At 60.7% G+C, this 20627-nt stretch overlaps 1 protein-coding gene across 3 annotated transcripts in view; it reads left to right on the forward strand.

The window, feature by feature from the left end:
* The window catches only part of DPP9 (dipeptidyl peptidase 9), a 40925-nt gene that overhangs the window by 16805 nt on the left and 3493 nt on the right, over nucleotides 1–20627 (forward strand). Inside the window, exons 9-21 of one of the 3 annotated variants that reach the window (XM_068537224.1) lie at nucleotides 2153–2281; nucleotides 3559–3620; nucleotides 5233–5333; nucleotides 6004–6181; nucleotides 6421–6583; nucleotides 10148–10227; nucleotides 13028–13180; nucleotides 13582–13717; nucleotides 15716–15861; nucleotides 16805–16951; nucleotides 17901–18053; nucleotides 18682–18824; nucleotides 20161–20272. In XM_068537224.1, coding sequence (XP_068393325.1) covers nucleotides 2153–2281; nucleotides 3559–3620; nucleotides 5233–5333; nucleotides 6004–6181; nucleotides 6421–6583; nucleotides 10148–10227; nucleotides 13028–13180; nucleotides 13582–13717; nucleotides 15716–15861; nucleotides 16805–16951; nucleotides 17901–18053; nucleotides 18682–18824; nucleotides 20161–20272 — 1703 coding nt within the window. Of the gene's footprint in view, nucleotides 1–2152; nucleotides 2282–3558; nucleotides 3621–5232; nucleotides 5334–6003; nucleotides 6182–6420; nucleotides 6584–10147; nucleotides 10228–13027; nucleotides 13181–13581; nucleotides 13718–15715; nucleotides 15862–16804; nucleotides 16952–17900; nucleotides 18054–18175; nucleotides 18311–18681; nucleotides 18826–20160; nucleotides 20273–20627 lie in introns of those variants that run through there. The other 2 variants (XM_068537223.1, XM_068537221.1) reach the window with 2 other exon arrangements.

Below are 20627 nucleotides of genomic sequence, written 5' to 3' on the forward strand. Positions count from 1 at the left end.
CAAGTACCGAAAATGCTGCCTTAGAGAAAATTCCCAGCTGTAAGAGAGATGAATTGAAGCTACATGCATCTTAAATCTTGACGGATTTTGCCAACAAGTTAGAAAGAAGCCAGATCAGCAGGCCCCTTTGTATCTGTTTTTCTGCGCTGTGCGTGAGGCGAGGGTGTCTTATCTCCCCTGTTCAGTGGACCAAAGTCCGTTTCCTGAGCGCGGGGAGAGTCGTTTCTCGGGGTGCGTGAGTACCATCACACCCTCTGCTGCACGAGCAGAGTGGGCCAGGCCTCCGCTGCGCATAGAGTCCTCCCTGGCCTTAGCGCCTCGGTGTGCGTCAGTGGGCGAGTGGCCACGCAAGCCAGGATCCCGGGGACCAGGCACTGCCCATCCACCGCCGCAGCCAAGTGCCACCCCATCTGTTAGTCACCCCTGCCTTTATGTCAAAATCGATCTGAAAAGAAAACTTCATGGTCCTACCATGAATAGAAGCTAGGCATGAAAGTTGTGCAACGGAGAGAAACCAGCGCCGAACATTCTGGCCGGCACCCAGGGAAAGGGTGACTTGCCAGCGTCAGGCGCCTAAGGGCTGCTGGTACTGCGGAGACGGGGCCGGGGTCGGCACGTTTCTGGGGAGGACGCCGCACGCGCTCCCCCTTCGTCTGGACCGGGGTCTTTCATCACCACCGCAGCGCTGTGTGTGCCTGTGGTCTGTGTCTCTAGGGAAAAGGGCTCCAGGTCGGGAGTCAGGGTCCTGGGTCAGGTCACTCAGCTTGTGACTCTGCGCGCCTGAAGCAGGTGACCATCCACCCTTCGACTTCCGGCCTGTAAAGTGAGGTCTCTCCCCCTCGGCCCTGTGGACACGGAGGCTGGGTCATTCTCTGTGGGGGGCCGTGGTGACTCAGTGTGTCACCTGAGTTGTGACGGCCACACATGTCCCCAGACGTTGCCACATGGCCCCTGGTTGCCATCCACTGGTCTCAATGACAAGATACTCACTCTGCTATTCTTAACAGCTCAGAACCCCTCAGATAGAGCCCCTGAATGCTGAGGCCAAGGGACGTTCACCCCGCTTGCTGTAGCGCCACTCATGGCATGCGCCCGTGGAGCTACACGACCATGGCAACCCAAGAGGGTCTTTCCTGGCCAGAAAACTCAGGGCCCCGGAACGACCCATGCCCAGTGGACAGACATAGAAATAGAAGCCCTTAGCGCTGAGTCTGAGCTGCAGCACTTCCGCTGCCTCAGCCCTGTGGCCGCCAGCGCCCCATAGAGCAGGTGTGGAGACCTGAAGGCAGGGTGGGCTTGGCCGAGGTCGGCGGGTGTCATTGGTCCGTCCTAGTGAGTCAGGTGAGGGTACAGGAAGCAGATGGGGACCCTTCTCGGCAGGCGAAAAAGGAACAGCCGTGGGCTCCGTGCCCTTGATGTGGGCATTGCCAGTCCCCACGCCCCTTGCTAGGCTGTCAGCTCCCGGTGATTCGCTTACTTCTCATGACAACTTTCACTGTACCCCTTCTTGAGCCCTGCCCCAAGTGCTAGTCTGCTCGGGCGGCCGTGACCACGTCCCACAGATGGGGCAGCTCAGACGTCACAGCCTGGAGGCTGGACGTCTGAGATGGAGGTGTCGGCAGGTTTGGCTTCTTCCGAGGCCTCTCTCCTCAGCTTGCAGACGGCTGCCGTCTCCCCTTGTCCACACATGGTCTTCCCTCTGTGTGTCTCTGTCCTAATCTCTTTCTATAGGAACAGCAGTCATACTGTATCAGGGCCACCCTCAGGGCCACATTTTAACCAAATCACCTCTTTAAAGACCCCCATCTCCAAATACAGTCCCGATCTGAGGTCCAGGGGTTGAGACTTGAATGTAGGAAATTGGGTGGGCGTGTGGTTCAGCCCGTAAGTCCCCACGTGGCCATCTCCCTTGCCTTCCTGTGCTGGGAAGAGCTCCGTTCTTGCTCCGGTTTTACAGGGAAGGAAATCGAGGCCCCAGGAGGACATGTGCCTGGCTTCAGGCCTAGTACACAGCAGAGCTGGATTTCCAGCCCCAGGGACCATCCTTGTCTGGGCCCTGCCATGGTAGAGCAGAGTCCCCGTGTGGGCAGAGGGGTGCGGGGCGGCAGAGGTGACGCCCGGCACCCTCAGCAGCTGCCCTGCCCCCTCCCAGGTTCAGAAGGCTGCAAGACGCTGCGGATCCTGTACGAGGAAGTGGACGAGTCCGAGGTGGAGATCATTCACGTGCCCTCTCCCGCGCTAGAGGAGAGGAAGACGGACTCCTACCGGTACCCCAGGACAGGTGAGGGCCCAGGACAGGTGAGGGCCCAGGACACATGAGGGCGGCTCGGCGGTGGTCTGAAGCCTCACAGAACATGGTGAGGCACCAACCAGGATGGGCCCACAAGACCCAGACAGGGATGGACCCGGAGAAGCAGGCTGCACTCGGGAACAACAGCCAGGCCAGCGCCACCATCAGTGGTGACTGGTGTCCTGCCTCGGGGCCCAGGAGACAGTAGGAGCCCTGGGGAGGCAGTGGGAGGTGTGGGCCCCCTCCGGGGGCGCATCAGACACTCACTGCCTTGTGAGAATACGGGGTTTGCCCAGAAATACAGGGAAGTCCCAGAAATCTACCAATTCTTAAACGTGGCTCGAATCATTTAAAAGTACTTAGCGGGACTTCCCTGGCGGTCCAGTGGTTAAGACTCCACGCTTCCACTGCAGGGGGCACGGGTTCGATCTCTGGTCGGGGAACTAAGATCCCGCATGCCACACGTGGCGCGGCCAATTTAAAAAAAAAAGACTTAGCCACACAAAATACGTGTGCAGGCCAGGTTCAGCATCTTCGGGACCTCCGTGGAAGCCTACGACAGACTCGTTCTTGCTAACTGCGGGCCATGCTAGGCAGAGCCTTCCTAGGGAAACTTGCAGTCCCTGGTGTGAATGGGGAAGCCGGTCCTTCCCTTCCCCTGTCGGAGAGACGAGGAAACAGAGGCACCGAGACATTACTTGCTGAGCCACGGGGGCCAGAGTTGAGATCCGTCGTAGGAATAACAGGGGCCTGAACCAAATCCCACCCTGGAGGGCATGTCTCGGTCACCCCAGCCTATAGGCCACCTGCCTCCCGACAGCTGAAGACTGGCTGTGTTGCTGGGACACGGGCCACCTTTCTGCATCATTGGTGCTTTTGTTACGGGCGTGTGCTGTCTTTGCGGCCGGCATTCAAGCTCTCCAGTGGCAGGGAGGCATCTTCCTCGTGTTTGCGTCCCCCCTCACGGCCCTCCCACCAGCCCAGGCCTGACCTATGTTCTTAAACAGCAAAGTTGTTGCCACGTCACTGTCGGGAATGAGGTCCAGGCCCAAAGTCAGACAGTCCTACCTGGGGGACTTTGTGCCTGGGCCAGAGAGGGTGACGCACCTACAGAGAGACCTTTGGCCACCTGGCGCCTTCCTCCCCTCCCCCCACGCCGGCTGTGTCACTGCCCGTGAGGGTCACCCCCCCCCAGCCGCCGCCCCTAACACCTGCTCTCAGCCCTCTTGGCGACACCTGCTAGATCCACCTCGCTTTTGTTTCTGCAGGCAGCAAGAATCCCAAGATCGCCTTGAAACTGGCCGAGTTTCAGACCGACAGTCAGGGCAAGGTAAGAGGGGCCTGGGAGCCTGGGAGAAGCTTCTGGATGAGGAGAGGAGGGCCGGGGTGTGCGCTGGGAGACGGGTCCGGAGGCCGCTTGCCCCCATTGCATGGCAGGTGCTTCTCTTGGCCAACTGAACCCGAAGAGGCTCTGCCCGGAGCCCCGGCTTCCGGGCTGGGCCCTGCTGCCCGTCACTCTGAACCTGGACTCCGAGACGGGGAGTGGTGAGCCCGGCCCCACCTGCCTCCAGGTGGCCCCGAGGCGAGCGTGAGCTTTGAGCAGAGGCCCCGCAGGGGTTGGGCTGCGCAGGAGGGCGGTGGCTCGCAGAGCTTCCAGAACAGAGAGCTCAGAGGGGTGGGGAGCAGTTGCCTGGGGCACCCCGACCTCAGGCCAGGGGTGCTCCACCCCAGCCTCTGGGCAGCTCCTCACATATCACTTCACCGGCCCCATCAGTGTTCCGCATCCTTCCCTCTGTCAGCTGGTCATCGTCGCGGACAAGGGTCCTCATCACCCAGGGAGTCGTTCCTCAGGGCCCCACAGCCAGGAGGGCAGAGGAGGCTAGGGGGAGAAGGGCGGTAGGGATGCCCAGCCCCACGTGGGGATGTCAGAGGGCGACGCCCCTCGCGGCAGAGGTTGCAGCAGGCAGACGAGCCGGGAAGCCCCTGCGTATGTTTGCCGAAATGGCTTCTCATGTAATGTTTCATAAAAAAAGCGTGAGATTAAATACACCTGTTTTCATGATTGAGGGGGATGGTTTTTGGTTTGGGCATGATTAGGCCCTAACCAAACCCCTTCTGCACTCTTGACCAGAACATTCTGGCAGATTCTACAGGGATCTGTCCTAAGTGGCTTTGTCGAGCCCCCAGCTGTTGCAAATGGTTCCTGGCCCCGTCAGATGGGCAGGGTCCTGAGGCGGCCGTGGGTTTTGCCCACTGAACAGGCAGCTGGGGCAGGCAGGGGCTGGTGGCGAGCCTGGGTGTGGGCCGTGCTGAGCCCCTGCCCGCCTCTCTCCTTTCGCCCCTCCCGGGGAGACGCGCTGCCAGCCCCGTGTCACCTCCAGGAAGCTGCAGCGGCCAGAGGCTCTGTCTTACCCAGGGCCACCCGGCTCTTCAGTGACACCCCAGGCCAGATCCCTTGGTTTCCAGGCAACAGGCTGTCATAGCAAAGTACCACTGGGAGGTTTAAGCCACTGAAGTTCTTCATCTCCAGGTTCTGGAGGCTAAAGGTCCAAAATCAAGGTGTCAACAGGGCTGGCTCCTTCTGAGGCCTTGCGGGAAGGTCTGTTCCAGGCCGCCACCCCCCTTGGCTTGGAGACAGCTGCCTGCTCCCTGTGTCTCGTCACAAGATGTTCTCTGCCTGTGTGGTGCCTCTGTCCCTTTTTATAAGGACACCCGTCCTGTTAGGTTGGGCCCCCCCCCCCCAAACCCCAGTACGACCTCATCTGAACTAGTTACACCTGCGACCACCCCGTTTCCAAATAAGTCCCCCTTCTGAGGTACCAGGAGTTAGGGCTCCAACATGTGGAGCCGGGGGGGACACAGTGCCCCCCCAACAGTGGCTGTCTCCTCCTGGGCAGCACATGGCCAGGCCGGACTGTGACCCGGGTCTGCTTTGCCTTTAGATTGTGTCGACGCAGGAGAAGGAGCTGGTGCAGCCCTTCAGCACGCTCTTCCCGAAGGTGGAGTACATCGCCAGGGCCGGCTGGACGCGCGACGGCAAGTAGTGAGTGTCTCCCTCGCAAGGTAGAAGGTGTCCCTTCGCAGTCATTTTCTAACCCTTCGGCCCAAGTTGGGGCAGACACCTCTAAACCAGGGCCCCAAACCACCACCCGGGGGCCAAATCCAGCCCGGTGCCCGTTACCGTACAGCCCACAAGCCAAGAATGGCTTGTCCGTTTTTCAGTGATGCAGGGGGAGATCCAAAGAAGAGTATTTTGGGGACTTCCCTGGTGGTGCAGTGGTGAGGTCTCTGTGCTTCCACTGCAGGGGGTGCGGGTTCGATCCCTGGTCGGGGAACTAAGGTCCCACGTGCCGCCCAGCACGACTGGGGGGGAAAAAAAAAAGTTTGAGAAACTGTCCACTTAGAGTAAAATATGAAACAAAGGATAAATAAAGGCTGAGGACTTGGCAGAAATCGGCCAGGTTTACAAATGATGTGAGGTGTTTGCAGAACAAGCTGGATTGCACAGTTCTCTCGGCACCCCCGTCTCCCCCTGAGCGGGCGTGCCGGCCAGGGACCCTTTGCGTGCTGCAGGGTCACCTGCTCAGGTGTCGGTGAGGTCGGCAAAGGAGGCGCCGTTCTGATCAAACGCAAGTGTGGAAAGGGGGCCGTCGGGCCCTGGCTGGCCTCCGCTGGCCCCTGAGGTGCCGGCCCTCTCTTGTCTTGCCCCCCAGTGCCTGGGCCATGTTCCTGGACCGGCCGCAGCAGCGGCTCCAGCTCGTCCTCCTGCCCCCGGCCCTGTTCATCCCCACTGCCGAGAACGAGGAGCAGCGGGCAGCCTTCGCCAGAGCCGTGCCCAGGAACGTCCAGCCGCACGTGGTGTACGAGGAGGTCACCGACGTGTGGATCAACGTAAGGGTGGGGGGGTGTGCCCCGCGTCCCCGCCCCCAGGGTCCCCAGCTGGGCAGGGGCTGGCGATGTGGAGAAGCCAGCTCAGGAGGGAGAGTCGGCGGTGTCTGACCTCTAGCCAGGCTGTCGGAGCCTCCCCTTTCTCAAAGGGATGTGTGCCGCCCGCCCGCCCCCCCCCCCCCCCCCCCCCCCGCCACAGCCCCCGCTTCTGACACGTCCTCTCTCTCTCTCTGCCCGGACAGGTTCACGACATCTTCTATCCCTTCCCCCAACCAGAGGGAGAGGACGAACTCTGCTTCATCCGCGCCAACGAGTGCAAGACCGGCTTCTGCCACTTGTACAAAGTCACCGCTGTTTTGAAGCCCCGCGGCTACGACTGGACCCAGCCCTTCAGCCCCGGGGAAGGTGAGCAACCCTGACTAACACCTTGCTCATCGCCTGTGGTTCAAGCCTGTGGTTTGTTCCCTGGTCCCGCCCCAGAGGGAGCGGGTGCCAGTGACTAAGAGGCCGGCCTTTCCCAACGCCATTCCTGGTCTGGCAGGGTTATCACAGCCAGCTCCCGGCTTATTCAGGCGGCAGTATTTATTGAGCACCGACTACATGCCAGGCCCTTTGCACACCAAGTCCGTGCTGTCTGGCTCTTTATAGGAAAAGCTGCCCCGCCCTAGGTGCGGGGGTATCACTGTAGGAAGAGAAAAGCGAAGACCTCTGCTCTGGTGGAGGAGGCAGGCATCATCCAAATACAGTGAAAAGAGGCCAGGAGGCCAGGGGCACAGCAGTGGATAACGTGCCACAGAGCAGAGACCGGGCGGAGGCGGAGGCAGCCGCAACACAGCGCTCCAGGCCGAGGGACACCCCGTGCAAAGGCCCTGGGGCAGGGCAGGGCCGGGCCTGGCGCTCCAGGCCGAGGGACACCCCGTGCAAAGGCCCTGGGGCAGGGCAGGGCCGGGCCTGGCGTGTTGGAGGGACAGCCAGGAGGCCTGTGTAGCTGGAGCAGAGTGAGCAATGGGGAGAGAGGGAGGAGGGGAGGGCAGGGAGGGGACGGGGCAGGTGGCACAGGGCCTCGTGGGCGGCCGCGGGGAGGACTCGGGCTTTTACCGTTGAACTTCGGCCGGTTTAGAAAGATTCTTGTGGCTGTTCGTGGAGCAGAGCCTGAGGGAGTGGGGAGGTGACAAAGCTGGGGTCAGGCAGTGGGGCTGAGCTGACTCTGCTCTAGATCCAGGTGGGCCCGATTCTGGATGTACCTGACTGCTGAGCTGACGCGGTGGGTTGCCCTGGGGTCTGAGAGAGAGAGAGAGAGAGAGGGAGGGGTGGCGTGGACGTCTGAAAGGGTTTTGGGGTTCCAGTCTGAGACGGAAAGACCCTTGAGGGGACAGTTTAGGAGAGAACTATTGAGTTGGGTTTTGGACGTGTTCAAGTTGGAGCTCCGTGCAGTTTCCGGGGACCAGGGTGGACCCGCGGTGGGAACGTGGGCGTCCTCACACACGGATGGCATCTCAGCCTGGGGACAGGCTGGGGCACCAAGGGCGGAGCCTGGGGAGGGAGGGTGTGGTCTGAGTGCCAAGCAGGGTCTCCCCGGCACTGTGGACATCAGGGCCGGCTCACCCTCTGGGGGGCGTCCCGGGCCCTGTGGGCTGTGGAGCAGCCTCCGTGGGCCCCACCCCCTCGATGCCAGGAGCCCCCCCAGTCCTGACGGCCACAGATGCCCCCAGACGCGGCCCAGTGTCCCCTGGGTGTGGGACTGTCCTGGATGAGCCGCAGGGCTTCGAGGCCGTGCCCGCTAAGGAGCCTGAGGCCGCCACAGTGTGGAGACGGTCACCCGAGGGAGGGGGTATCCGGGGGGCTCAGGCACCGCAGGAGCCCGAGGGTCAGGAACAGGTGAAGCCACAAGCTGCCGAGGCATCCGGTGAGGTGGGGACCAAGGAGTGACCACCGTCTGGGCGTTGTTGTCCTTCAGGGTTGAGCGCGGCCGTCACAGGCCGGCTGAGCCGTCTCAGAGATGCTCGTCGGCGTTTGCTTTTCTGTTTGTCTGGAAACCCCCTCGCCTTGGAGACTTCACTGGAGCAATCCTCATCCTCCCTCTTGAAACGGGCAGCCAGGAGCTCTCGTTCTGCCTGGTGGCTGTTGAGTGGAGCTCACGGCAGGTGCCCCCAGGGGACCCCTGCCTTTGAGGTGGGCCCTGCTGGTTTCCCCTCCGCCCTGTGGCGCCCCGACTGCATCCTCTCCGCCGCCCTGCCTCGAGGCCTCCGCCTGCTGCAGGTGACTGAACGGTCCAGAAGGCGAGGCCGAAGGGGTGGGTTCCTTAAGGGCGTCCCGGCCGAGTGGGAGGGCAGTCAGGAGGCTGGGGGACCCGGTCAGGAGGAGTGTGTCCAGGTGACACGGGCGGCTCCCCAGCGGGGGGCCGGGAAGGGAGGAGGGAGGGGCCTGGCATGGTCGGCGGGACCCTCTGGACCGTGAGCAGCGTGGGCTTGAGCCCGGAAGATGACTGAGGACAGTCAGAGCGAGTGGGAGCAAGGCAGGGGGACCCGCAGGTTGAGCCATCGCCCAGGCCCCCTGGGGGCCTCCTGGGGGCAGCAGGAGAACTGAGGGCACAGAGACTGTGGACTGGGGGCAGGCGTGTCGGCAGGGCCAGCCCCAGAGGAGGCCTGTGCGGCTGGGCTCCCTGCCTGGGCCCAGCAGAGTGGGTGTCGGCAAAGGCGTGAGTGGGCATGAAGTGGCGCATCCGGCCCCCGGTGGGTGACGGGCGGAGGAACAGCCCTCCCTCCCGGGTCTTCTTGTGACGAGTCACTCGGCCCAGGTCTCTGCACTGGAAGTTCCTGACTGTGCAGCCCTGCGGGTCTGTGCAGGGACATCTGTCCCTCCCTAGGTGACGTTGGCAGTAGTTTGCTTCAGGTCCAAGAGGACGGAAAACAATTTTAGGGACTTCCCTGGTGGCGCGGTGGTTAAGAATCTGCCTGCCAATGCAGGGGACACGGGTTCAAGCCCTGGTCCGGGAAGATCCCACATGCTGCGGAGCAGCTAAGCCTGTGCACCACAACTACTGAAGCCCGCGCACCTACAGCGCATGCTCCGCAACAAAGAGAAGCCACTGCAGTGAGAAGCCCGCGCACTGCAACGAAGAGTAGCCCCTGCTCGCCGCAACTAGAGAAAGCCCATGTGCAGCAACAAAGACCCAACATAGCCAATAAATAAATAAATAAATAAATATTTTTTTAAAAAAAAAAAAAGGAAAGAAAACAATTTTAGCCAGCGCTCATAAACTGTCTTAATAATTTCTAATACGTGGCAAGACACATTCCGTATTGTTATTTACCTGGTAAAAATTCAAAAGCGAGACCTACCCGCCAGAAAACCTCCTGTAACTCCACTGAGTCTTTGCTCAGCCCCAGAGTTTAATCAGGATCTGGTTCCCAACATGTCCTAAGCGGTCACAGGTCCAGGGCATGGAAGACCTACCCACCAAAAAACCTCCTGTAACTCCACTGAGCCTTTGCTCAGCCCTAGAGTTTAATCAAGATCTGGTTATGTGGCCTAAGCGGTCACAGGTCCAGGGCATGGAAGGTGGCGGTTTGACCTGAAGGATTCTAAAATTGGGTGCTTATTTTTTTTTGGCTGCGTCGCATACGGGATCTTAGTTCCCAAACCAGCCATTGAACCCGCGCCGCCTGCAGAGGAAGCACGGAGTCTTTACCACTGGACTACCAGGGAAGTCCTGGAAATTGGGTGCTTTTGATTAAAATGCAGATCCCTGGTTTTTCTGGGGGAAATGCTGGCACCCCATCCACATGGTGGGAACCCCGCACCTCGCTCCCTGGGCCGTGGTGTGGCGGGTCCCTGTACCATCCCTGGGGCCCAGCCGGTGTACCCGCCCATCACCTGGCTGCCTGGGCTCCGCAGAGAATTCGTTGTGTGCTTTGAGTCCCCATCATAGCTTCCCGGGCCCCCTTCACCTCTTTTCCTTTCTTCCAGATGAATTTAAATGCCCCATCAAGGAGGAGATCACACTGACCAGCGGCGAATGGGAGGTTTTGGCCAGGCACGGCTCCAAGGTACCCGAGTCTCCATGCATGCTTGTACACGCATATGTGCACAGACACAATGCACACGCGCTCCTGCCACCTCCAGACCCCGCGGGCCTGTGGCTTCTCTCTCCGCCCCCCACCCCCGGCCACTCCCTCCTGCTCTGCACACCAAGGGCCACGGGGGCTGTGCTTCCCACCAGCTGGAGACCCTGGGTCCAAGAAGCAGGCTGTCCTGAGCATCCTTTGTCGGATCCTGGTGGGTGAGGCCCAGCCCATCCTCAGTGCCACCTGGAGCATTCACTTAGCCTCCGTCCACTCCATGAAGCCACCTGTCCCCAGGACAGCAGTCTGTGAGTCTGTGGGACACTGGTGGTGCCCACCGTAGAACTGTCCCGCAGCTTCCGACGGGGGCCCACCCCCACGCCTGCCCCGGCAGGTTCGGGAACAAAAGATGCAGCTGCAGGGCTGAGAGGTGTACCTTCCACTCCCCGACCCAGGTGCTGCATCATAGAAACGTGGTGACCAGAGTACCTTCACCGGGGTCCAGGTCTACAGAATTCCAGATTTTACAGAGAGACCCCTTAATCAGACCTCCTGGATCCCTACCTCACACCAGCATAAAGGCCTCCTGGACCAAAAGCTTAGACGGAAAAAACTAAACCATACAAGTAACCAGGAGAAGATGTAGGCCAACCCTTTAAAAACTGAGAGGTGGGCCACCCGTGTGCTGCCCAGGGCTGCCAAGAGAAGGGGGCCAGGCACCCCTGGGCAGCGCGGCCAGGTGACGTGGCTCGGCCTTTCTGGGGTGCAGAGGCGGCATCTGTTAAACAGCATCAACCCACGTCTCATCCGACCCGGCAGACCCAGGTCTAGGCGTGGACCTTACGAGGCCACCCCAGGGCACACTCGAGAGGTTAACACGCAAGTGTACGTTGCTGTGCTCTTCATACAGTGGGAAGTAGTGGTTAGAAAACACTCGAGCAAGAGAAAAGCGTCGTTGCTGGGTTCTGGTTCTGTAGGTAACCGTGTCCATTCCGGTATGACCACACCTGGCCCTACTCAGCCGCTCTGCTGTGGTTGAACCTCACTGGAGGCCCCTCGCTAGCTGGGTGCTGAGACTCAGTTTCCTCACCTGTGAGATGGGACCATCAGATAGCGCTGGTCCTCTCCACAGCAGTTTCTCCCTCGGCGCCGTGGACACTCGGGGCCAGAGATGGGCACTGTGGGTGTGGAACAGCCTCCCTGGCCCCCACCCTGGGGGTGACAACCACAGATGTGTCCAGAGGCTGCCAAACGTCCCTGGGGGGCAGAACAGCCCTGGCTGAGGACCCTGCTTTAAAGTACTTTGACGCCCTCAGCGTAGCATCTGGCAGACACACAAGACAGTATTAAAACCTTTCTCTAGGGACTTCCCTGGCGGTCCAGTGGTTAGGACTCGGCGCTTTCACTGCCGAGGGCCTGGGTTCAGTCCCTGCTCAGGGAACTAAGACCCCACAAGCCGTGTAGTGCGGCCAAAAAAAAACAAAACCCAAAACCTTTCTTTAACGTGAAAGTTTTACCCTCTGCACGCCTTATCTTTTTACCCAGAAATTTTCTTTAAGAAAAAAAGCATTTTAAGAATTAAAAAGGGAAAGAGAGCCCTCTGCCGCTGCCACGACCACCACGGCCGCGTGCTCCGTGTGGCCGGTGCCATGGCCCTGGGCCTCGGTGGGTCCCCCGCCTGGAGATCCTCCTTCCCGCCTGCATATCTTCTCACATGGTCCTTGTGACAACACCAGCGCACAACTTAACTACGTGTGGTGTGGGGTTTTCCCACGACCTCCTCCATTTCTAGAAAACCTGCGTTTATTTTTCAAGGACAGTGACAGCGAACACATCAGTGTTTGTTGTAAAAATTGAATCGTTCTAAATAATCCCCTTCCATCCTCACCCCAGACCCCTGTGACCTCCCCACTCCGCCTCAGAGGTGACCAGGGGGGGAAATCACTGCAGATCTTTCCTATTTGCACACGTCTCCACAGGAGTATCATAATGTTAGAGGATGTATAGGGCTTTTTTAGGCAGTGCAGCTTTATGTGGCCGCGGAGGACCGTGCCGTAATTATGGAACCAGTCCGTCTTGGGCATTCAGGGTGTCACCTCTCTTTAGTCTGAAGAACACTTGAAGCAGCATCTTTGTGCCTTCGTTTTGAACTCACCTCTCTGGTGGAGTCCTCAGGAGCAATTCCCAGGGGTGTAATCGCCGGTTCAGAGGATGTGCCTTTTTGAAGTGCCTCTTTAAGCGTCTGTGCTGCGCGGTCAGCCCCAGCAAGGCAGTGCCTCTTCCCGGCCCCAGAGCAAGGTTCCTTCCTGCTCCTCCTGAGGACACTGCCTAAGAACCATGCCAGGGGTCTGATGGGCGTTCCCCCAGGAAACCGGTGGGGCAGGGAGTTACCACTTCTTAACCCTGAGCACCTGGGTCGGAGCACCTGGGCTGTCCCCACTGGGGACCAGGGCCGGGGCCGGGCAGGCCCAGAACAGGCCCTCCCTCAGCCTCTGTCCCAGCACTGGGGCCTCAGCACCCCCTCAGCGGCTGCTCTGGGTCTGCCTGGAAGGAGCTGTCCGGACCTGGAGTTCTGATTCCAAGTCAGACCGGAGAACACGCAGTTAGCCCAGCCCTAGTGGGGTCTGCTCCTGCCCCACGGGGTCTGTGAAGCCTCCCAGACAGGTCTCCAGCCGGCGGGCTCAAGCCAGCTCGGGGAGAACGGGTCCCCTGTCCACAGAACGCTGGGCCCTCCCTGGGGGTGGGGAGGGCGGCCCTGTCACCAAGAGCCCCCGTGCCCCCGCAGATCTGGGTCAACGAGGAGACGAAGCTGGTGTACTTCCAAGGCACGAAGGACACACCCCTGGAGCACCACCTCTACGTGGTCAGCTACGAGTCGGCCGGCGAGATCGTGCGCCTCACCACGCCCGGCTTCTCCCACAGCTGCTCCATGAGCCAGGTGGGCACCTCCCTGATGCTCCCTCCCTTGGAACATTCTAGAACATCAGGCAGCATTCTGGAACATGAGCACAGGGCTACCCCCATCCCGGGCAAGCAGCCGGTGGCCGTTTGCTGGCTGCAGAACCAGCAAGATGGGCATGCTCTGGCGTCGGGCAGGTCTGGCTCTGACCCCCACCCCCACTGGGTCCAGCGGCCTCCGCCTGGGGACCCCTGGCCAGGGGACAGTCTTCTCTCGCCTCAGTCTGCTTATCTGCAAGGCGGGGCTGGTGGTAGCAGCAGCAGAGTTAGGGGAACACACCACATGGGGTGAAGATGGCATGTGGTTGATGCAGGTGGCGGGCGAGCAGGGAGGGGGAGGGGGAGGCGCCCCGCGGTCTCAGCACCCCGTCCCGCCCGCAGAACTTCGACATGTTCATCAGCCACTACAGCAGCGTGGGCACGCCGCCCTGCGTGCACGTCTACAAGCTGAGCGGCCCCGATGACGACCCCCTGCACAAGCAGCCCCGGTTCTGGGCCAGCATGATGGAGGCGGCCAGTGAGTAGCCCCAGGCCCCCGGGCCCTTGAGCAAGTCCTTCCCCTTGGGAGCCCCAGCTTGCTCGTCGTGGGCCTGGTAAATAAGGCAGGAGAGGGGGCCATCTGGGCGAGCGCAAGGCATTGAGTGGCGCGGCCCCGAGAGCGGGTTGAGCGTAGTAACCACAGGCCCCGAACTGTCCTATGGGCCCCCCCCCGACACAGTCTCTGGTTTCTGTGCTGCTGTTACGGATGGAGCACATACTCAGTGCAGGAGCCGACTCTGCCAGGCGGATGGGGTCCCTACATGGGGCACCCTCGTCCTCAGGGGCGGCCATCTCCAAGGGCGCCTGTGCAGAGCAGACGCTCCAAAGCCTTCGTTTGTGGAAGGAGCCGGGGGTCGGTCACGAGGGGCCTTGGGGAGCACGAGGCAGCTTGTCAGTTTGTCCAGGAGCCTCCAGGGTGGCCAGGACTCTGCCCGGCTGACCCCGGGTTCCAATTCTGGCTGCGGAAGCGAAGGCACGTCAGCTTATCTCTCTGAAATGTTTCCTTATCTACGGAACGGTCCAGTGGCAGCCCGTGGGATGTAAACCAAGCGCTCACGTAGCGCCCAGCTCATAGGATAGCGCTCACTAAAGAGGACGCCCTTCCCTGAACCCAGCCCTGCCACTTGCAGATTTCTAGAACATTGTAGGAAATAGGAATCCCTGGAGTTTGGGGTGTGTTCTATGGGCTGGAAAGCAGTTTGTCACGTCACCGCCCCCGAAAGCTGAATAAGTAGGCAGCCCCCTCCATCTGACAGCTCAGTCCCTGACTCTCCCCATGTCACCATGGATGTGACAGCGTGGGAACTCTGGCCCTAGTTCACAGAAGAGGAGACTGAGGGAAGGGAGGGGCCTGCCAAGGCACCCAGCACAGCCAGTGGGGCAGCAATGGGGGCGCGGGTGTCCCGACGCCCAGCCCCGGGCGTGCAGGCAGGCGGACGGGGGCACCGCTGCCCCAAAAGTCCACTCTCGCCGTATTTGTGGGCCACATCTGTGAGAAGCTGGCAAGCTGGCCCGTGGGCCAACTCCGGCCACGTCTAGTCATTTCGGCATCACCTGTGGCGGCTTTGGGGCTGCAGCAGCAGCAGAGTCAAGTACCGTGAGCCCCTCCCTAGCCACAGGTTCCGCCTGCGTGGATGCAGCCAACCGCAGAGCGTTCCAAAAAGAAAAACTTGAGTTGTGCATGGCAACTATTTACATAGCACTTGCATCGTATTTACAACTATTTACATAACATTTGGTATCAGGTATTATAAGTAACCTAGAGGTGGCTTAAAGCACGCGGGAGGGTGTGCATAGGTTATATGCAAATACTATGCTATTTCACATAAGAGGCTTGAGCGTGGGCAGGTTTTGGTATCTGAGGAGCGCCCTAGAACCAATCCCCCGAGGACACAGAGGGACGAGTGTGGTTACAACCCAGAGACACACGATGGCTCTTCTGCGTGTAAAGCCAAAAATACTTACTACTTAGCCTTTTACAGTAAATATTTGCAGACCCCTGACCTACATCACTATTTACTTATTTTCCTCTTAAATCGACACCCTGCTTAACCTAAATGAACTTAAAGGAAGAGTTGTCTTCACCACTGGATTGAAAAACCAGTGTTGCTTTGCAAAGATACAGGTAGCCATAAAAATCAGAGAGAGCCCCCTTCCCGCCATAAAACTGGCCGTTAATCAAATCCCAGAGCTGTCGTCACCTCTGTACTAGGTGAGCCAGTGTCGGGGCTCTGGAGTCGGTTCCGGCCAGACTGTGGCCTGGCCCGAGCCGGCTCACAGGGTGCAGGGTCACTTCCGCCCTCAGCCTCGGATTTTAACTGTCGGGCAGTGCGGGAGATGGGGTGCCTCCGGTCCACCCTCCGGGGCTGGGGGAGTGTGGGCGTCGGCCGGACGTGGGCCCCGCTTCGAGGTGGGCTTCCCGGGCCCGCCCTGGCCCAGCCCGGCCCTCGGAGCCACAGCCGCTCTGTCTCCGCAGGCTGCCCCCCGGATTATGTGCCCCCGGAAATCTTCCATTTCCACACGCGCTCGGACGTGCAGCTCTACGGCATGATCTACAAGCCGCACGCCGTGCAGCCAGGGAAGAAGCACCCCACCGTCCTCTTCGTGTACGGAGGCCCGCAGGTGGGCGCTGCCCTGCTCCCCACACCCTCCTCCCTCCACCGGTGCCCCTCCCCATCCCCACTGACCACGCAGGGTCCTTGGGGGCCCCTGGCTCTCCGCACACCCCACCCTCTGCCACAGCCACCCTTTCACCTGCTAATACTCCCGTGTCCCTCTGGGAAGCCCCCCTAAACCCGGCGTGTGTGTCTGGGCCACCTGCCCAGCAGTGACCCACTCTCACCCCTGGTCGCCAGCTTGGGGACAGAGGTGGCCAAGGGCCCTGGGCCCAGCTCTCTGAGAAGGGGACAGGCCAGGCAGGCCGGTTGGCAAGCAGGTCCATCTAAGAGGGAGGTTCTCTGCTGGAGGTGGTCTGTCCCCCAGGTGGTACTTGGCGATGTCTGGGGACATTTGTAGTTGTCGCAGCTGGGGTGGGCGACGCTCCTGGCGTCTAGTGGGTAGAGGCCTCGGATGCTGTCAACACCCTGCAGCCAGCGGGATGCCCCCACCCCCAGAGGACAATAAGGCCCCGAACCTTCATCGTGCCAAGTAAGGGACTAGCGTAAGTGACGTTACTTGGGGGACACACTGCCCGCCACCCCCGGCAGTTTTTGTGTCTGTTTTTAGAGATAACTGAGGGTAGAAAAGAAAGAGGCTGAAGAAATAAGGGAGTAATTCCACAGAGGGCCTGGGGCAGAGGCCCTGGCCGAGAAGGGAGCCTGGCCAGGGCCTTCCTCTCTGTAGCACGTCCCAAGCACAAGGCCTGGTGCACAATGGGCCCCCGTCTGACCTTCCCCTCCGCCCCACGTCCGCAACCTGCCCGGGGCCATCCATAGCCTTCACGATAGAGCACAGGCCCCGTCTTCAGGCTGTAAGCCCCCGTCCCGTCCCGCTGGCGTCTCGCCCGTCTAGCCCATCCTGCTGGTGTTGTATTTCTCACACTCGCCTCGTCTCGCCTTCCCCACAGGTGCAGCTGGTCAATAACTCCTTCAAAGGAATCAAGTATTTGCGGCTTAACACTCTGGCGTCTCTGGGCTACGCCGTGGTCGTGATTGACGGCAGGGGCTCCTGTCAGCGAGGGCTCCGATTTGAAGGGGCCCTGAAAAACCAAATGGTAACATCTCTCCCCAGTCCCTTCCTGTGTGGTGAAGGGGGACCTGGGGCTTGGGGGCGGCCCTGGGGCACCTTCATCAAGGGCAGTCCTGGCCAGGATGTCAGTCATAAGTGGGGCGGCCTTTGGAACCAGAGGGAACATCCACTCTGTTGCTCAGCTCTGAGCTGGGCCTGTGGGGAGACAGGTAGACACACGCCCCACCTGGTGCCCAAAACCCAGATGCAGCCAGACACGTCAGTATAGGCCTGATCGGCAGGAAGTCCCAAGGGTTGGGCAAGACGGGCACTGGTGGCTGTGGAAGCGGTGCTGATGGTGTGGTGATGGTGATGGTGGTGGTGGTGATAATAACGATAGTGATCGTGATGCGGATGTTGACGGTGGTGATGGTCATGAGGCTGATAATGCTAGTGATGGTGGTGGTGATGCTGATGATGATGGTGATGAAGATGGAGATGGTGGTGATGAGGATGATGACGGTGATGAGGATGATGACGGTGAAGAGGACGTTGATGGTGGTGGTGATGGTGATGCTGGCGGTGGTGGTGCTGGTGCTGGTGATGACGGTGATGACACCAGGTGTTCATCAAGCCTCAGCATACGCCAGGCCTCAGAGTACAGGACACTCAGCATCACGTTTCATCCTCACACCCACTGTAGACTCGGTCCTATTCATGTCAACGTCCTCCTTTTGGGGATGAGGAAACTGAGGCCCAGAGAAGGGACATGACTTTCTCAGAGTCAGCCAGGGGATGGCGGGGCAGGGTTGGTGCCAGGCCGGTCTGACCGCCACCCCAGACAGCAGATTTGCATGGGGCCTGGAGAGAGGGGTAGCTTCCAGAGAGCTGCTGTTGATCCAAGAGGAAGAGGGCTCCCTGCAAGGGAAGAGGTGGGACAGCAGGGCACGTGCCTGGCAAGAGGCCACTGAGAGGTGCCTGGCCTCGTCCCCCAGGGCCAGGTGGAGATCGAGGACCAGGTGGAGGGCTTGCACTTCGTGGCCGAGAAGTACGGCTTCATTGACCTGAGCCGGGTTGCCATCCATGGCTGGTCCTACGGGGGCTTCCTCTCGCTCATGGGGCTGATCCACAAGCCCCAGGTGTTCAAGGTGGGTCCTGCCCCCGCCTCCTCCCTCCTGTCTGCCAGCGCCCACCCGTGCCCCTTGGAGCCCGCCCCCCCGGGGGAGGCATCTTGGCAGGGGCCTTGCCACGTGGCTGTTTCTCCCCGCAGCAGCCCCATGGGGCCGAGCCCCCCTCCTCATTGCCCGCCACTGCTGACCCCAGGATGGCGTCCGGCTGCACAAAACCCCGCCAGCAGCTCTCTGTGGGAGGCTGAGCCCGGGACCCCGGCCTCGGATGGGCAGAGGTGGGGCATGGTGTGAAGAGCGTCGGGGGAGGGGCCCCCAGGCCGGCGGCACTGTCAGGGCACCGCGGGGCGGCGATGAGGAGGCGGAGGCGGCAGGAAGGCAGTGGGCCCAGGGAGGGGCCGATCCCGGCCCCGGCGCGCTCGTTCAGCTCACCCACCCTCCCGAGACAATGCACGGTCCACGGGGGAGACACGTCTGAGGGCCCCTCCCCTGCCAGCCCCCGTGTGCATGCCCGCTCCTCACGTCCTCCGGGGGAGGCCCCGGGACAGCCGGCCAAGCGCAGGCTCCCAGGACCTGACCTTTGTGTGTACATGGTCTCTCTCTTTTCTTTCTCTCTCTCTCCCTCCGCTCCATCCACTGTGGCCCTCAGGTGGCCATCGCAGGCGCTCCGGTCACAGTCTGGATGGCCTACGACACAGGGTACACAGAGCGCTACATGGATGTCCCAGAAAACAACCAGCTTGGCTACGAGGCGGGTTCCGTGGCCCTGCACGTGGAGAAGCTGCCCAATGAGTAAGGCCCCCACCCGCCCTGGCTTCAGGGTCGCCAGGGCTGGCCGTCCATGAAGCTGGCCTGCCTGTGGCCGGCTGGGCGTGGCTTCCGCACCTCCCACTCTGCCTGCCCCTTGGTCCCCTCTGCTCCCGCAGCCCTCCCTCCTCACCGCTCGTCCCTGAAAGCAGGTGCCTGGGTTCTCTTGGAGCGAGGAGGGAGGGAAGCCCCCCAGCCCTGCCCCCAGAAAGATAGAAGGGAAGGTCTAGAGTCGCACCTTGCACGTGCTGGCTCCCCTCACCCCCCAAACACGCGGCCCACCGTGGACCCCCTGAGTTAGTTTTGAACCTGAACGGCCTCTGTCTTGTGGGTTTTGACACCATGGTTCAGAACACAGGCCCACAGTGGTTCTAACATATAGGTGTGTTGGACCAGCTCTGGTGTCCCATGTCACGCTTTGGGCATTGGCTTCTGATTCGCCGATCAAAAAGAAACTGGCGTGGCCAGTTTCTGGTGTGGCTCTGTCTGGTGAACCTGGGCCCCATCTTTAGTGCCAGGGCTCTTGTCACAGGCTGACGCCGCCAGGGCCCCTCTCCCCGCAAGGCTGCTCTCTAGTCTGGAGGGTGGCCTGGGCTCCACGGTGGCGTGCCATCGTGCAGCCAAGCTCAGAACCCACTGCTCCGTGGCCACTCCGATTTACGTTCACATTCATCCCAATTCACTAGAACAGTAAAACCATGGAGACAGACGACCAGTCGTTGCCCGGGGTGGGGAGTGACTGCTCATGGGCATGGGGGTTTGCTCCAGAGTGATGGAAGTGCTCTGGAACTCAGGATAGACGTGATGGTTGCACGACACTGTGAATGCACCAAATGCCCCTAAATCCCTTTAAAATTAGTAAATTTTAGGTTGTGTGAGTGTCACTTCAATAAGTCATTTTTATTTATAAATCAAAATTCTAAAAAGTAAGGTTCCTCGACCACCCTTGCCACATGTCAGGCGCTCAGCAGCCACCTGGCGGCGATGGGTGGCGCAGGTCTAGAACATTCCATCGTCTCAGAGTGCACGTGGGCAGCACTGCTCCAGAAGCTTCCCCGAGCTCAGGACATTCCAGCCCTGAGCACACCCCTGCCCTCCTCGCCTGGAAGGAAGTGAGGGGTCTCCCAGATCCGCCAGTTGTGCCCGGGCTTTGAGTTCCGCCACGTTCTGCTGCTGAGCCGCTGCTTCCGCCCTCGCTGTCCTGGGGCTGGGGCGGGACCCTGGGCCCCCAGCCCTGGCTGAGCGAGGACTGTGGTGCGACTGCCTACGGGCGGGAGAAGGGGGTCTCGCCCCAGATGCTCACGCCCACCTTGTCTTCCAGGCCCAACCGCCTGCTCATCCTGCACGGCTTCCTGGATGAGAACGTGCACTTTTTCCACACGAACTTCCTCGTCTCCCAGCTGATCCGAGCAGGAAAGCCTTACCAGCTCCAGGTGGGTGGCTCCTCCCAGGAGCCCGCAGGGTGGGCAGCAGTGGGTCGGGGCGCCCGTGGCCCCGCCCCCGTCCGCACACCTGACTGCCTGGCTCCACACTTAGCCGGCTCCCTGAGTCCCGACCACCCTTCAGCAGTCGTGCGTTGATCGCTCCCGGTCCGCGCCGCCCTCTGCTGGCGACACCTGGGAACTGGGCCCGGTGGAGGGAGGCTGATGTTACCGGAAAGATTGCGCATGCGCGCCAGGAACCTTGCTTTGAAGGAACTGTACAGAATGCTGAAAGCATCTGGGGGCGGGGGCGGGGGGTGTGTGTCCCTTGACAGGGGTCAGAAAACAGTTCCCCGAAGAGGTGACA

The sequence above is a fragment of the Eschrichtius robustus genome, chromosome 2 (assembly GCF_028021215.1).
Source record: "Eschrichtius robustus isolate mEscRob2 chromosome 2, mEscRob2.pri, whole genome shotgun sequence".
In the NCBI taxonomy this organism is placed as follows: Eukaryota; Metazoa; Chordata; class Mammalia; order Artiodactyla; family Eschrichtiidae; genus Eschrichtius; species Eschrichtius robustus.